This window comes from Elgaria multicarinata, chromosome 2 (assembly GCF_023053635.1).
Source record: "Elgaria multicarinata webbii isolate HBS135686 ecotype San Diego chromosome 2, rElgMul1.1.pri, whole genome shotgun sequence".
Lineage (NCBI taxonomy): Eukaryota > Metazoa > Chordata > Lepidosauria > Squamata > Anguidae > Elgaria > Elgaria multicarinata.
The window spans coordinates 26,263,759-26,280,515 of NC_086172.1; the positions used below are offsets into that span (position 1 = coordinate 26,263,759).

Below are 16,757 nucleotides of genomic sequence, written 5' to 3' on the forward strand. Positions count from 1 at the left end.
AAAAAGTGACAGTTTATCAAAAAATATATATCTCAAGATTTAAACAGAAGGCTGCAACTTTCCCACTCATCTCTCTTGGTGGATTGAAAGACAGTTCATTGAAGGTGTTGCTTTGACACTAACTCGGGTGGCAGAATGAAACAACAAAGAAAATTACATCCTCCTGGGATATAGGAGATTAGAAGGGATATGAGTTACTGTTAGGATCTCTCAGAAGGGAAGAGTCATGAAAATAGGGATGGAGGAATAGAATCCAATGGGGCACTTATGTCCCACCAATTCCATTGCGCAAGAGGGCCACACCGCTTGCACAACGGCAATTTAGAGGTTCTGGGTAACCCGAAATGAGCATTTCCACTCATTTCTGGAAGGAAGCAGGTTGGTGATGCTCACATAAGGGAGCTTCGCCAAACTGGCTCCTTCCACAAACGAGTGGAAATGCTCATTTCGGGCTTTCTTGTAGGAAGCACTAAATCTGTCTTGCGTAAACAGTGGGTTCCACTTTGTATAATGGAACTGGCAAGACCTACGTCTTGCAAAAGGGAATTGGTGCGGCGGAAGGGAATTAGCAGGGGTGGAAATGCCCTGTTGGGTTCTGCCCAAGGAGTCAGAATAATTATTTTCTGAGCTTTCTTCTGTCAAATCAGTAACCAGCTTGAGGTCATCTAGGAGCTGTTTCACACATGATTTCCCTCTACAACAACAACTATTCAATGCAATTTTGGAAAGTAGAATAAGATCCCGAGGGTGGGGGGCACTTATTAATAATGAGTTAGTTTAAGAAGTAGAATATATAGCTAAGAAATGAAAAGAAATGTTATTGTTATATATGTATATGATTTATTATGTGTTGTTAAAAAAATAAAATAAAAACCACCACCACAACAACTATTCTCATTGAGCAAAAAGTAAATGTTATAGTTTTATCTTTTATCTTGCATGTTATTGTTGGCCATCTGGAGCACTATTTGTAGTGGAAAGGCAGGGTATAGTTAAACAGATAAACAAACCTCACGTTTGTATCTTGCAAATGTGTATGCGCAGTAAAATTTTAAAAAATGTGCCACAAAAAACTTCATATCTATATTTTGCCCTGTATGGATATTATTCCCATGAAGGACAAAAAAATACATATCCTGGATTAGGTGTCTCTACAGAGTAGTATTGGCAAGGTGTGATGTGTTGTGATGGATTCATAACTGCAGTTTGTCCATCCTATTTCCTTTGCCAGAGAATGGTGACCAACTCCCACTAAGTGATGGTCAGTGTGGCTCACAGCACAACCCTTGTAACTCATCAGACTAGTAAACGTTATTCCATAAGTAGACAGTAGTTTGCATGTACATCCTACACTTCCTTCACTAGGTTCTAAAATTTAGCAGCAACACAAAGGCCAGGTGAGGATCTCAGATCTGAATGCAAAACCAATATCTGACAAATGGCACACAACCCTTATTAGCTGACCAGAGGAGATAGAATATACATCATCAGAATCTTAGATTGTTAAAATATGAAGATTATGTCATATACATATATCATATTCAGTTATTTAGAGTAAATCCTTGGATTGCAGTTGTATTTATGTAAGTATCTTATGCGCTGTTTCCTTTTCCATTTTTTAAAAAATCTTTTTGAGAACCAATTTGTACAGCATTTTACTGTTGTCATAGGTTGCAAATGCTATGAAGAATTCGCTGCCCTTTGATGCTCCTGATGCATCACAAGGAGGACAGAAGGTGTTGAAAGTAGAGGTTACTCCGACAGTGCCGAGAATTTCTCGGACTGCCATTACAACAGCTTCAATCCGCCGACATCGCTGGAGAAGAGAAGGTAAGCCTTCCCAATGTGAATTAGTTTTATGTAGCATAGCATTGTTCACCTCCATTGCTACAAACTGGTTCTGAGGCTGAATGTTATTGTCAGTTTCCGTAATATACATAGTGCTGATCATTTTCTGTACATTGTATGCACGAATGTGTAATCATGACCACATCCTGTGAGGTGGTAAGTACTCCTCTTATTTCAGTGGGAAATCTAGAAAGGTTTAAGTGACTTAAGTGGTATCTTGTGGTACAGAAAGTTTGTTGCAGGGCTGGAATTTAAGAATTGCTGACAACTTCTTCCATAGTCTATAGGTTGGATTATGTTGCCTCTCTACTCTTAAGCTGTCTGAAACTACTCACCTTTGGGGTTTGAAAATGTTTGCAGTTTGTTGGAAACTGTAGTCAAATAGTATTTCTCAGAATTAAGCTTTGAACTTGTTTTTCCTTTTTCTAAGTATTTCACATTCCAAAAGAAGATAGATAGATAGATAGATAGATAGATAGATAGATAGGAGATTATTTTTGGGGAACTTGATTTTGCAGTTTTGGAATTTGGAATATATATATAAATTTCAAAAGAACAATAGAACCGATACAAGGGGGAATCTGGACCTGGAAAACCATATACTCTGGTTTTCATTGACAAATTGTTAACTTGACTTGACACTTGACTTCTGCCTAAGCCTCTAAACATTTCTTTAGGCAAAGTTATTATACAATGTGTATTCTCCATGATGAGCAACTTGTTAAGTAAGACTTTGGTTCAAAATTATTTCAATTTCACTTTTATCAGCAAAATAAGTAAAAGAAACATGAAATTGGCAGCTTGTTAATCTCTGTGAGATAACTACTTGTCCCTGGTGGGGAGGATAAATGTTTTACCAGTTACATTACTTATAAGATTTTTATTGCTGCATGCGTATCATAGTTGAATTAGAGGGGGAAAGCATAACATCTGAAATTTTGAAATGAAACTCTTCTCCGTGACACTAATAAAAAGTATTACAATTTTGCAAATCCTTGTTCATGTGTGTCCTTACTGTTGATGTGTTGTATTCTGCTCTCTTTTATACAACAGAGCACATCTACCTATTTATATGGTGTCTACTTAGCTATCTGCTTAGAAAAATGCAGATAGTGTTCTTGTGTATTCGTTTCCCTCTCTGGGTCGAAATGCTTAAGGAAAGAGTAGAAAAGCACTAAAAATATTATATGTTGAATCCCAGATGGCTTTGACTTCTCAAATGATGCTGACTTGAGTATTCCCGGATCTCCGATCCTACACGGCTTCACAGACCTAGGGATCAAACACAAGCAAGAGGGGGACGTGCTGGTACTCAGGACCCCTGAGCATGGCTCACCGGAGCCCAACTTGGCAACAGCCACAACAGAGGGTAGGACAGAGATGAGGAGGCAGAAGTCAGTAAGGCAGTGGCTGAGGAGGATCCTGACTCCTTATCCCCATGCAGAATTCCTTTTCTTTCTAGAGTGTGTTTCCACTATCCCAAGGTGAACTGTCTCCTCCTCTTTCTAATGCACACATCCCCTTTATGCCTAGTACCAGGTCTGGAATTATCTTTTCTAATATTTTGGGACCTGAACCCCTGTGTGACACCCAGCTTGGCATGGCTGAAATAAGGCAAAGAGCCGTACCCAATAACTTTGGGATTGCTTGGAAACACCCTGTTACTGAGCATGATAACTTTTTTTCTAAAAAAGAAAAATAGAATAAGAGAATGCACAATGTAAACATGTTGAGATCATTTTGGAAATTTGGAATCAGTAAAAGGTTTTTTTTTTTTTTTACTGTAATCTGAATTGATAAGAGAAAATAGAGAAATTTTTTTGGTCAAACATTTCTCACATACTACTTTATTTGCCAAACTTCCAGTTCACTGAACTGTTTCATGAGATTAGTGTGAGTTGACCAACTATTTCCTAAAGTGGAATGAAGTCCCCATGTTTCTAGTTATGAGATAGTGGCACAAACCAGATTGTTCTGGAAGATGCAGCCCAGTTTTTGTTTTTTGAGGGGTGAGGTTATCTTACAGCCTGATATGGTGGTATTCTTCAGGCTGTTACTTCCATTTTATTTAGAGGATCCGTTAACTTGTCCTCTTTCCTAAGAGGTTCTTTGTTGTGCTGTGCATGTAGTCAGTCTACAGTCCTCTTATTGCTAGTAAGGGGATGTTAATTTGCCCTGCAGTTATGAGAATATATTTTTGCTATTCCTCACATCTTCCTAAACTGTTTCTGTAATTTCCCTTTCCTCTCTTTGGTGCAGTCTTTTGGCATTGCTGATAATTCAACTCATATCTTGTCTGACACAATACTTGCAGATTATAACTGCACATGCTTCACAATTGCCCCAAGGAAGGTTAATATCCAAAATCATTCTAGAGTTAATTTTCTTGTTACACATGAAGCAATCATGTGTACTTCAAGATTTCATAGTGACAGGAAAGTCAAGATCTCAGGCATCAATGGAAAATTATGAAAGCTGTTAAGCAGTTTTAGAATTACCTCCTGGTGCAGCGTTGAATTGGAGCATGCTCAGTAAATGAGCCCCAACCACAACGTTTCTCCATTTGTCCGAACTGGTCTTATTTTGTTATACTAACTATACTGTACATTGCATGTGCATGACCAGAAGGATGCTGAGAAATCCTTACACGCTGAGAATCTTCTTTTGAAAAATGGTTGCTTTAGGTGCTATAGCACTTCCTTACTTTAACACTTCAGTTATATTTTTTAAAAATGCAATAACTTTCAATGTTGTGCCATGTGAATTTTTCTTTGGAGTGTGCATTACCACACTATGGATACTGGGCAGATAAAGTGAAGAATACCGGAGCATAGTTCAAAAAAAGAGAAAACTGAAGCTTAACTCTGTATTCAATCTGAGCAAAGCTGTCCCCCCCCCCCCCCCGCCAATGATGTTCTAGGTTAGAACGAGATTGGTGTTGCTTTGGACTTAGTCACAAAAAACAATTCCTGAATTTGTAATGTTACCTTGTTTTGGTTAATATATTTGGTGGTGTTGATCTTGCAGAAAACTAAATTATTAAATAGTATTGATAGACATCGCATAACATCAAAATGATGTTGGCTACACTTGATTTCTAAAATTTCAGTATTTAATGTTTTTAATCCTGAAGACTGACAGGTGTAAGCCCTAACTTTTTTGTGAAATACTTTGTCAATTTCCATAGATCTGCAAGTTAGCAAGAAGTGGATTTGTAATGTCTATTGGGACAGGAATGGTATGTGCATTAAAGGGATTGTGCTGCTGTTCCTCACACACTGGATAGTGGCAGCAGCTTTGAATATGGCTAGTGGTTTGTGACCATTGGACTAAACCCCAAAAGTTAAAAGTTCACATACCATAAAATAACTAGAGAAAAATAACCAACGTGTACTTTTGCTTTTCAGTTCTGTCCTTATGATACAAGTTTTGTTGCCTACCAGGGCTTTGGTTAAACAACATGTAAAAATTGTTACATGTTTTGTGTGAAAAGAAAGCTTTCCATTTTCCCTGAGTGCCTGGTTTTGACTGAGGCCTAGAATGAAGTCAGAGGGTAGATTGAATTCTCTGTATCTTTTAAGTAACAACCCAGTTAAGCAAATTGCTCAAACCTCACTGGACTGTCTGGGATCTGGCTTGGAAGGGTACTACCCTGCATGTTGTCTTGTCTGTCTTTCACTCTTGAGCACTGCTGAGCTGCCTGGGCCTCTGCATGGTGGTAGCATCCTCAACGATCACGCCAAGCCTCTCTGACTCTTTTCTCCATATGGAATGGATACTTTCATAGCATTCCTTTCCCAAATACGGTTTCAGGTCTGCCATCTCGCAGGTTCTTGTCATTTCTTTTCAAGTACTTTGCAAAACTCTCATGAGACTTGAGTTGTAAACACGGAGAACTTTGGCCGTGCAGTTCGGAGGCCTCTCCGTGCCCACGGTGTGCTATCCATTAGAATAAAAAAGGGTTGAGAGAGGTGGTGTTGGGGTCAGCCGTGGCTGCTGCTGCTCAACCAAACGCACTATCATCTAGCTTTGCATGGTGGTCTAATAAAAGAATGTAAATGCTGCATCTGATGAAAAGGTGCTCTTGCTTTCAAGGTACTCTGTTCTAGGTATGTATTGAATGACTTTTTCTTTTTCTTTTTGTGTGTGAAGAATACCATGTACAGAGTGGCTTGTTTTTTTTAAAAATGTCTTCTCTGATATATTTGGGGAAAGTATGAAAATGTGAGACACACACTTTTTCTAAAGTGGTTTTGTTTTGTTTTTCAGGGCAATGTGTTACAATTTTAAAAGATAAAAGTGAACAAATTAATATCGTTGAAAAAGAATATGAAATATCCCTTCAGTGTGTAAAATGTTGCGTGTTCCCCAACTGTTGAATTTAATTCTAGGTGGTTAAACATGCCCATATGGTAATCTTTCTGAGGAAAGTTTTGAGGTGGATGAGAAGAGAGGAAAGACAAGATCAATTAAATCAGGAATTATTTGACAAAACATAAGAGTATTACATTATCATGAAAATGAATTGGGTTATGACAGTGACTTTCAAGTAGTGGTTTAGCAGACACCAGTGGGTCAACTAGCTGGTTACGTGTTACAGATGCAGCATCAGCTACGAAAGGCTGCTTCTTTATAATATTACAATATAATGACACAGGGATTCTCCTACAATGGGCTAATTCTCTTGTTTATAGCCCTATTTGAAGATGGTGTTGGGATGTTTCCACATGGTGCTAATCCACAATGACCCCGTTCAGACAACATGCTGAACCATGCTGCTTAACCACAAAATGGTTAACGGAATGCTTAACCATGGTTTACGGTGTCGTCTGACACACGTTTTCCCTAACCGTCTGCCCCGTTAACCACATTGTGGTTAGGCTCACTAAGGAAAACTTAACCACAAAAGGGTTAAAAGTGTTGTCTGCAAGCATTCTGCATGTGGTTAGTGTTAACCACAGCGGAACATGGTTAAGCTAATCACAAAGCCCAGAGTGTCGTCTGAACCAGGCCGTTATGGCAATAATAGTTGAAAAACCTGCTCACCATGTGGATTGTCACAAATCTATGGAATCTTCCTGCCAGTGCTGCAATTTCGAAGAGCTGCAATTTTGGTATGGAGATTATATACACAACTGGGGCAAATCATGTAGTGAATGGAGCAGCTTTGAAAAGTTATGGGCCTTGTGATCAGCCTTAGCCACATGGAAACACTTCCAATGGCATTTTGCAGCATGGAAGGGACCATGGAATGAGAGATTGCTCTAAGTCACTCTTGTACCTAGAATTATGACACAGGAAGGATGAATGCCTCTAACTAGTTTTGAGAGACAAGCAGAGACTACCACGATGTGTTTGGGATCTCGTAATATTGCTCTCTGTCTCTAAGCTGGTTATATATTTTCATCTTTCGCAGACTGCAGTTTCAGACGTGTGTGTGTGTGTGTGTGTTGAAAGAGCACTTCAGAGTCATTAAGATAAGAAACAATCTTAGAAATACTACATGAAGAATTTTGATTATTTAGGTTATAATGCTATATTAGGAATAGTGCCTAAAGGTTGAACTTGACATGGTATTAAATATGTGATTGCATTTATTTAATGTCCCCCCCCTCCTCCTCCTCCTCTTCCTCCTTCTTCTTTTTCTTCAAAATTACTGCCAACAGGTGTGGAGGTGACATGACTGGGACTATTGGCACCAATTGACGCTTCCCTCCCAGGGCTAATAGTGGCTTGAGGATGGGCGATGTTCATTGGAACCATTGCGGGTGGAGAGAAAGCAAGACTTAAACCCCCTCTTTTCACTTGCCTCAGTCTCCATAGAATGCATTCACACATTCAAGCATGTCTAGTTTGGTCTTAAGTATTGAGAGTGAGGGGAGGAGTATTTCCAATGCATCTTACTTCTTGGAAAGTGTGCTTAGGATCACTGCCATCCAGAGTAATCCTAAACATGAAGTGAATCTCTCTGAGTTCAGTTATACTTTCAAATAAGTGTGTTTAAGGTTTTAGCCTTACACAGATTTATTACTATAATCTATCTGTCTTTTTTGAACTTCCAGGAAATAAGTTTAATATAACCTGGCTAGTAGGTGAAGCTAGCTTCTATTTTTTTATATGAAGCAGTTGATTCTGTTAAACATGTACAGTTCTGGGCTTTGCCAGAGATGTTATTCTTGTAGCTGCATTCCTAAACACATTTATTAGGGGGTAAGTCCCATTAAAATGGTGGTACTTAAGATTGCAATATAAAGCAGCTCCAATAAAATAAAAATGGGGTTAACAGTACAGTGAGTAAAACAAAATTTGTTCAAAAATTGTTTGAATTCCAATCAAATAAACGTCTTAAATCTGCACCACGTCAATTTAATTGTTCAATCTGATTTCTTTTGGGTTTTTAGATGCAGAGGGTATCAATGGAAGACAAGAATCTGTGAACCTTAATGATGCTGATGAAGGATTTTCATCTGGGGCATCCCTGAGCAGCCAGCCAGTTGGGACCAAGCCTTCGTCTGCATCCCAACGGGGCAGCTTAAGGAAAGGAGCAAGTGGGCGTTTGGCCAAGGACAAAGAGATTGGCTCAGCTACCAAATCCATCGAGAGCCCCCGAGAATCTGCCCGTAAGCAGTACTTGCATCAATCAGTAGACCTCAGTACAGACACAATTGAAATGACTCCTACGAAGAAACACCTGAGCCTGCCTGCTGGGCAGGTGGTGCCAAAAGCCAATAGCGTCAGCCTGATCCGGACTGCTAGTGCTTCTTCCAGTAAATCCTTTGACTATGTGAATGGCAGTCAAGCGGGTTCCGGGGTTGGTATTGGTGGTGATGGTGTTACTAACTTAGCAGCTGGCAACACCAATCGGTTTTCAACTATTAGCCTACAAGAGGACCGCTTAGGTCAAACTGGAAATGGTAAAGAAGTCCTCTCACCAGGAGCTCCTCTGACCAAGCAGTCTCGATCCCCGAGTTTCAATATGCAACTGATATCCCAGGTTTAACTTTGTGGCCCTTCCTCTACTTTCCCCTTTTATCCTGTTCTTCTTTGACCAACACCTGCAATCTATAGTGTGAAAATCCTGGCTTTTGTGATCTTGTTCGATTCATTTTAGATATCATACTATATTTTGTACTGAAACAGCAATAAAACCTCATGTTCTAGCTCCCCTTCTCTCTCTCTCCTCTCCCCTCCCCCCCGATTAATGTGGTTGTGAAGCAGTATAAAATGTATTTTATGCCTTTTCCATGCCTTCCTTTCTCCTTGGGTGATGTGCAATCCATTGTAGGCTGATCAGTCCCATTTCAACACTGTGAGTCTTGAGAAGAACGGAGGAAATGGTGAATGTGATCCCTATGAAAATGAAGCTTTTGATTTTTTGAGAAATAGAAACGGGTTAGCTTTCTCAATCTACAGTTCTGCAAAGACTACTGGATTGTGACCTTTTGTCTCTTGGAACCAGGAGTGCCTCAGAGATTCTAGTAGGACTTTGGACCTCTGAGTTAGTGCAATCAATTCTGAGGGACGGGGATGCTGTCATTGCTCCTGGTGGCTGTCTAAATGCACTTTGTCATGAAAATGAGATTGTCCTCCTCCTTTACCATCCTTCACTCCTTACCCCCTAAAAATGTAATGTTCAGCAACTGAGACGCAGGTGTTATCAAGTTGTTGCCTCCTCCAAAAGAGTGGGCTGTAAGTAGACAGTGTAGGTTACAATGCACTTTTAATGGCGTTGTAGCCATGTTTAATGTTACATGTCTTCCCCTCCGCAGGACACAGGGTTGCTTTGTCTATATGTTAGGACTTTGGAAAGGTGAATTATGTATAAAATAATTGAGTCATAGAAAATGGGCACACGGGCTTTCCAAGAATTACTACTTAGTACTGCTCCTCTTAAAAGAACTTTATTTTTGTAAGTTGATGATATTTGAAATGAACACGAGCAACTGCAGATTAAGTGAGGAGGATTTTTCAGGCTGCTGGCTGTGGCGTGATTAAATTTATTCACAGAAAAGACTCAGAAATCTTCAGTAAAGACAAAATGTTCTCCAGCTGGATATGCCAGGGGCAGATGTAATGGTTGCTGGAAACACTTGAGGCATCAGAATTCCCTTAACATCGTTGTCCACAGTAGGGTTTTTGGCAGTCCTCTCTCTCAGAAAGATAACAATTCACTGCCTATATTTTAATTAATCCGTTGCAGTTGTGATTATTTCATCTAGCTAATGTAATGTGTGGGGTTGGGGTGGGGCTGAGACGTTCTTTCTCCCAACTCTCATAATCTGGGAACTCAGACCATTCGACCTAATCTTGAATGCATGTGACTGGTGTGTGGGCAATATTTGGCAACTATGCTGTAGATCACTGCTTTAAATTGCATTTCTTATTCTAAAGGAACATATTCATCATGTTTTGGACAGTCTTGTGCATACATAAGAAGCAAAAGAGGGTGTTTTACCCTTTTATGTTTTGCTGTATTTTGACCTGGAAATGTGCAGGTTATTAATATAAGGAACAGATGGATGTTATATTCCCCCCACCGGCATATTCGGTTCATTACATTGGAAAGGAAATCAGAGGAGTAGAACCATGTAATAGTTTATTTTTAGATGATTTAAAGTCTATGATATTCAGAATTACCAAGTGCCATTACTCTACTAAAGAATAATTAAATCAATTCTTATAATGTAATTGACACTTCCAATTCTTTTTCTTCTAGTTCTTTTTCTGCCCGGACTCCATTAATTGGAAATCTGACTTTTTCAAGCAAAATTTAGAGAAGCTAATTATATTTTTTTAGCCCATAAGAGTTACAGTTGCTCTGAAGCAAAATTGCTAAATGTTAAGTCATTAAATACCATATAATTGAAACTCAGGAAAATTCATCTGTGATTAAATGCAATTAATATCCAGAGTAATATTAAACAGTATGTTTGATGTAGAATAGGCCTGTTGTGGCTATGAAGGCAATCATTAAAGACATCATAAGAAAGGTATACTTCAGAAAGTGTTTATGTTCCATAGTATGGTGACGGAGGCCCTGATCACTCCTGTCTGTTTTTTAGAATACTGGCATGATCCACTCTTAATCCAGCAATTATAGTTCTGCAGAAACACTTCCCCTTTTTTAATAATAGAAATTATGGCCATGATCCAAAGAGCTGCTTGACTAGTTATGTGGGCCCAAGAAGTCTGTTAAACAGTTGCTCACCATGCCACATATCAAACCATGTTTAAACTTGAGAGGACTTTAAAAAGCAGATTGTGATATGGCATGAGGGAGGGGAGTGTGAGATAGTTGTGACTGAGCACACCTAAAGTAGCTTTTTTGATCCTGGCCCATGTATTCGAAACAGATGACGCCAAAAGGAAATCTAAGTTAAAAGGGGGTGGAGGATACTATGATTTGGACCAAATTGCTTTTTTGCGTTTGTTCTTCTGAAAGAAATGGAAGCCAGATATTCAAACTAGTTTTAAAAGAATAAGCCAGCATATAATATGCAGATTATACATACATACGTAAGAAATACATATTATACATACTGATAGATGGTAGCCCTGCTATCAAATTTGAATGTGTAAATCATCTTAAGGAGTTTATAACTTATTTTTAAAAAATGAACCAAAATATGTTGTGTCTCTTCAGCACATTTAAAATTACAATTATTTTGTGTGTGTGTGTGTGCTGGGGTGTGAGTTGACTTATTTATGGGTGCTAAAACCCAAATTGGTTAACTATTTGGTTCTTTCCTGCTGTGCAGTAAAATGTCCTGTCCTTTTCTCTCTTTTTTTAGTGCCTTTTGGCGTATTTTGAAATCAAATCTATTACAAATATTTGCTTGCTGTTTTCCCTTGTGCATTATCTTTCTTGTACACTTTTGACACAGCATTCAGATTCCATTCCTTCTTTAATATGCAATTTCCCCATTCTGGAGACTCAGTTGGTATGCTTACCCTGTCTTAAGGGTATTTATGTTCTGTGACGGATAATTGCTGCTGAATGTCTTTCCTGAAAAGTATGTCTCTGAACTGCTGATATTAAGCAGTCATTTTAACAGGTCATGTTGGTGCTGTTTCAGCGTCGGTTGATGTATCTGCTGCTCTATGCTAAGGTGTCCCAAAGTTACAATGAAAACACAGAACTGATGCTTTGTGGATGTAAATACTGGCTCAGTGCAAATGTAACAGTTCCTTCAATTTCTGATTCATGGTTGAGGTTGGGAGTGTCCCCAGGTACGATCCACTCCTTCTGCCTCCTTGAGTTTGCACACTTCTTGCCCTCTGTGCCACTCCAATCCCTCCTCTCTTTTCAGTTGTTTCTCTGTTGAGTTGCATTCTTTTCAAAGTGTGCATGCATGCAACTTAATCCAGAAATGCTCACTCTTTCTCTAAATAATACTAGCATTCAGGTGCTGGTTTAAAGCAAACTCTGCTCCCATTATTCAATTTTTACAAAAACAATGCTAACAGTACTTAAACTTAAAAGGGAAGGGGGGGAAGGAGCAAAGAGCATTGAGCCTGAGGGGCACTTCCAGTCCTTTAACCAGTTCAGAGATTGAAGAAATGCTATCCCCCCACTGAGATACCATGTTTTGTTTTTTTAAAAAAGTGAAATGGAAACGAAACGAAACAGCATTGAATTTGACATAGAAATGCCAGAGATTTCAGATGAACCCTCAGTTATCATTTAACTTACAAGCTGTTTACACACTGCGTTTTAGGTAAAGTAGTTCTCTGGTAACTGACAAAAGCAGATGTTTTCATTTAAGAACCCCATAATCACTGTTATGTCATAATTTCAATTATATATACTGATGATAGCTTCTTATAGTATTTTGTTCCAGATGCACACAGGAAGAGAACAGAACATTTAACATCTTGCGTGTATAAACTGAATACCTCTGGAAGGATATCAGTGTGGGAAAATCTTAGTTGAAAATACAATATTCATACCATCTTTTACAGGAAAGATCTATGAGCGGGAAAAGTTAGATAAGTCTGATGCAACACTTTGCAGTTGTATTTCTCTGTGGAGGAATAATATGTTTAAAAATTCCCACAATTTAAATAATATGCTGACATTAATTTTGCCCCAGGATTTACACATGAGGAGGAAAAGTTAACATACAATTGCAAGTTAATCAACAGACTTTGAATCAAGCCTTTTGATTATTTGTAGTTATTTTGGTTAGGGGGCAATTTTTCTTGATGCAGTGAACAGTGTGAAAGGTAATAGCTAGATTGATACAAAATAAAATTAAGCATTGTGTTGACTATGAAAACGTATCTCATTGTACACCGCAGGGTGTAGCAGCTATTCAAGTTCTTAAAAAGCTTTTTCTGCGTGGAAATATCCATCATTCCATACTGGAATGATACATTTTTATTGCAGTGAGTATGTATCACTTAAGATATAATTGTAGGATTTGCAAATATATAGCAGTGTCTGATACATACATTGGGTGTTTTTAGTCTCATGTTCCTCTTTCTAAATTTAAAATAGGTAATATTTTGCCATTGACGTAAGGGTAATGTTTTCATTCTATTTTATTTGAACTATTTTGTGAACAGTAAACTTGAGGAAGCTGATTTTTATTTCCGTATAGGAAGTGTGTTTAAGTGAACAGGTACATTTGGCACGTGTTGACAATTGCCTCTGTTGTTTGTAAGCTGTATGTTAGTTTACAAATAGTAAGTGCTGAAGGAGTAATTTTAGAACAGAAAATGCTATTGGCATTTATTAAGCACTTAAGATGAATAATAAGCCATATTTCTAAAAAGTTAAGGTGATTAGACCGGTAAGAACTCTTAAATAAAATTATTAAAACATACTAAGGAAAGGAGTAAGAAAAAGAGTCCTTACAAAATACTATTTGGATATAATTTAAATTTCAGAAGTTTTGTTTCACAAAATCACATAGGTTTGGTTAGGAAGATGCAAAACACCGTATCTACAAGCTTTACTATTCAAAATGTAAACCTGGCAAACCTTTACATGCAACTGGTAAAATTTAGTTGTTGTCAAAGACTAGTGACTAGTATTAAATAAATTACATAAATTCAGTCTTGGGGCATTAATGGAATAGTGTATGTATTCAAAACCTTCTGGTATATTCCTGATTGGTTGGTACCATTCCAACAGTTTAAAATAAAATACAGAAATGTGTTGAGTACAACCTAGAGAAAGTGCAGTGTATGTATGTCCCATGGAAAACCATGAGACAAGTACTTTAACATGTTGAATTAGTGGGAATTGAGCACTCATATCCAATTGATTTCAGTGTTTCTTAAACATGCCCAAATTTCTTTACATTGCACTGTGATTATTCATATTCTTGTGATATTTTTTTTAAGGTGCCCTGTCTTTGGCTGGGCTCCAGGACGTTGCCTGTTTGGATCTAAATATTATTTAGGTTCACTCAAGAACTTGTTAATATCCCCCAATTTTCATTTCTTGCTCCTTAAAAAAACAAAACAAACCCTGGCACCCCATTGGCCTTGGTGCTATACAGCAAACTGATTTTGAAGCTTACTTTAGTTCTTACAGCTGTTTGCCGTGTGGCATTCAGGGGCTGCTGTTTTGGCAAAAACAGCTCTAACCCTCAGCTCACGGTACTGTTTTTTAACAGGTTTTGAACTATGGGCATTATTTATGATTCCATATAGTAGTCTAACTTTGTGTGCAGTAAGTAATTTGAATAATCAATGTTCTGCCCTAAAATATGTGAAGGTAATCACCTAGGCTTGGTAGAATAGAATGTATTCCTCAAGCTTGAAGAACCTTAGAGAGCAAATGCATGGGATTTTGAACATCAGGTTAATTTATGTTCATTTCGCCATATTCATCATCTTTAAATAAAGCTAATTCCAATGTCACAACAAAATGCAAGAGCGGAATATGAAGATATAGCCATTTTAAATAAATGCTTTCCTAAATTTCTTTGGGATTATCAGCATTGGGGATGGGAATTGCATAAATCACAATCTGTTCTGTAGTCATTTTTAAAAGTAGAACTTTTCACACTGAGGATGAGTGCAAGGACTTTTCTTTGGGACAAATTTAGCAGCATTGTACTAGTGTAAAACAATGCTTACACAAGTATCAATAGTTCTTGCTAGCACCATGGGTATGTTAGTACGTGTTAATTGCTGTTGTGCAATCATTGGTTTACACTAGTGCAATGCCAATAGTGCTAGTGCACAGATGCTGTTGGATCATTTCCTTTAAATCTCTGAATGTGTATGTTAAAAGTGGATCCAGTCTTCAATAGATATCACTAACCTTTTAAAGCAAAACTGGTCTTTTGTTCTTTTCCAGAAGCACTGTTCGACATTGTGTAGTAATACTTGATCATTTTTTGTTTCTCATAATAAAATCTGTTGTTTTAATAAGCTGGTTTTTTGAAACCTTGATTTGCAAGCTAGACAGATTTTATTGAGTGTGATAGAACTCTTGTATATTTTGACTTCCATTATTTATTTTTAAAAGCTGAATTTAAAATGACTGTCTCTTATGCAAGATGTTGAAGAATTAAATGCTTATACATTAGAGCTGGCTTCCCCAACCTGGTGTTCTGCAGATATGTTGGGCTACAATTACCAGCTGGGAGTTGTAGTCCAATGTACTCCTCAAGGGTGCCAGGCCAGAGAAGCTTTCCATTAGAGCATACTTTTTGGTGCTTTAATTCAGATGGGACCAAGATTCCTCATTTTCTGACAGTAACAATATGAACTCCTGCAGTTAATGACCCTTCTGGTTTAACCAGAACCCAGGTCTTTCTCTTGCATATAAAAGGATTTGAAATCAGCAAAGATGAAAGAAGCCTCCTGATTTTCCTTAAGTTTATCCAACTTTTCTTTCTCTTTGAATTTAAAGTTTATTTATGAGGCTTCTAATTTATAATTTTTGACTTATGGATAATTCTGGATAAGCATGTTAGTTAAAAATATTTGTGTGTGTGTGTGTAAAACTGTTTTCTTTTCAAGCTACTTTTTACAATATTCTCAACATTAGTGTATAAATTCTGGGAAAGGGCATTAGTAATTATATTCTTGTTACCCTTGTTTAGAATGTGGTTTGTAAAAATTTAAAGAGTCTCTTTACTGGGAAGACACTACTTCTATATAATCTCAAAGACAGGGTTATTAAGTTGTCAGTCAGTTCATCATTTTAGAAGTATACACTTGGGTCTGAATACTTCTTTTACAAACTATTATTTATTATAGATTGTGGGTGGAGACATCCTGGTAAATTTTTAACGTTTGTAAGAAGTTACCCTGCTTTACAATTAAACTTTTGATTCTTATTGTATCCTGCAGGAGTTGCAGTCAGTTTGTCAAGCAACTATATAATCTTCTAGTGCTGAAAGCCTGCCCAACCCAACCCATATTGTCCCTCATACAAAGGTTTACTTCTGAACTAAGATTTTTGAAGGATTTTTACTATTTTGGCATTATGTAACCTATTTTACCTCGTTCACAAAAAGAGCATAGGCAGAAAATACCCCACTTACTGTAGAACAAAATCTTTTTGGCAGAAAGACTTGAATTACGTTAACATTCCACCAGCATGACATGCATGTTGGAATGACACCCAACCATTCAGAATCTGGTGCTGGTGAAATGATAATCAAAATGGGTATGTAATAACTGCAGTCTTCGTGGTGTTAGGATCCTAACCTGGGACCTGTGAAAAACTCGTATTAACAGACCTCAGATGACATGTTTGAAGATCATTATATTGGTGCATGTAAGCCATTATTTTAACTGTCTTACTGAATCTGGTTAATGCTGTTGACTGTTGTTGAAATGTGAAATGTAGTTAACCGTTGACCTTGTAAATATCTGCCAGAGATAGAGAATATTTTAAATCGCTGTAAATACAGGTGTATAAAATTGAAACAAATCTGCAA

General features: G+C 37.8%; 1 protein-coding gene across 2 annotated transcripts in view; it reads left to right on the plus strand.

The window, feature by feature from the left end:
* The window catches only part of HYCC2 (hyccin PI4KA lipid kinase complex subunit 2), a 57,891-nt gene extending 41,134 nt beyond the window's left edge, over positions 1–16,757 (plus strand). Inside the window, exons 11-13 of one of the 2 annotated variants that reach the window (XM_063116174.1) lie at positions 1,671–1,830; positions 3,050–3,217; positions 8,250–16,757. In XM_063116174.1, coding sequence (XP_062972244.1) covers positions 1,671–1,830; positions 3,050–3,217; positions 8,250–8,848 — 927 coding nt within the window. In that variant the 3' untranslated portion in view covers positions 8,849–16,757. The remainder of the gene's footprint in view (positions 1–1,670; positions 1,831–3,049; positions 3,218–8,249) is intronic. The other variant, XM_063116175.1, reaches the window with a different exon arrangement.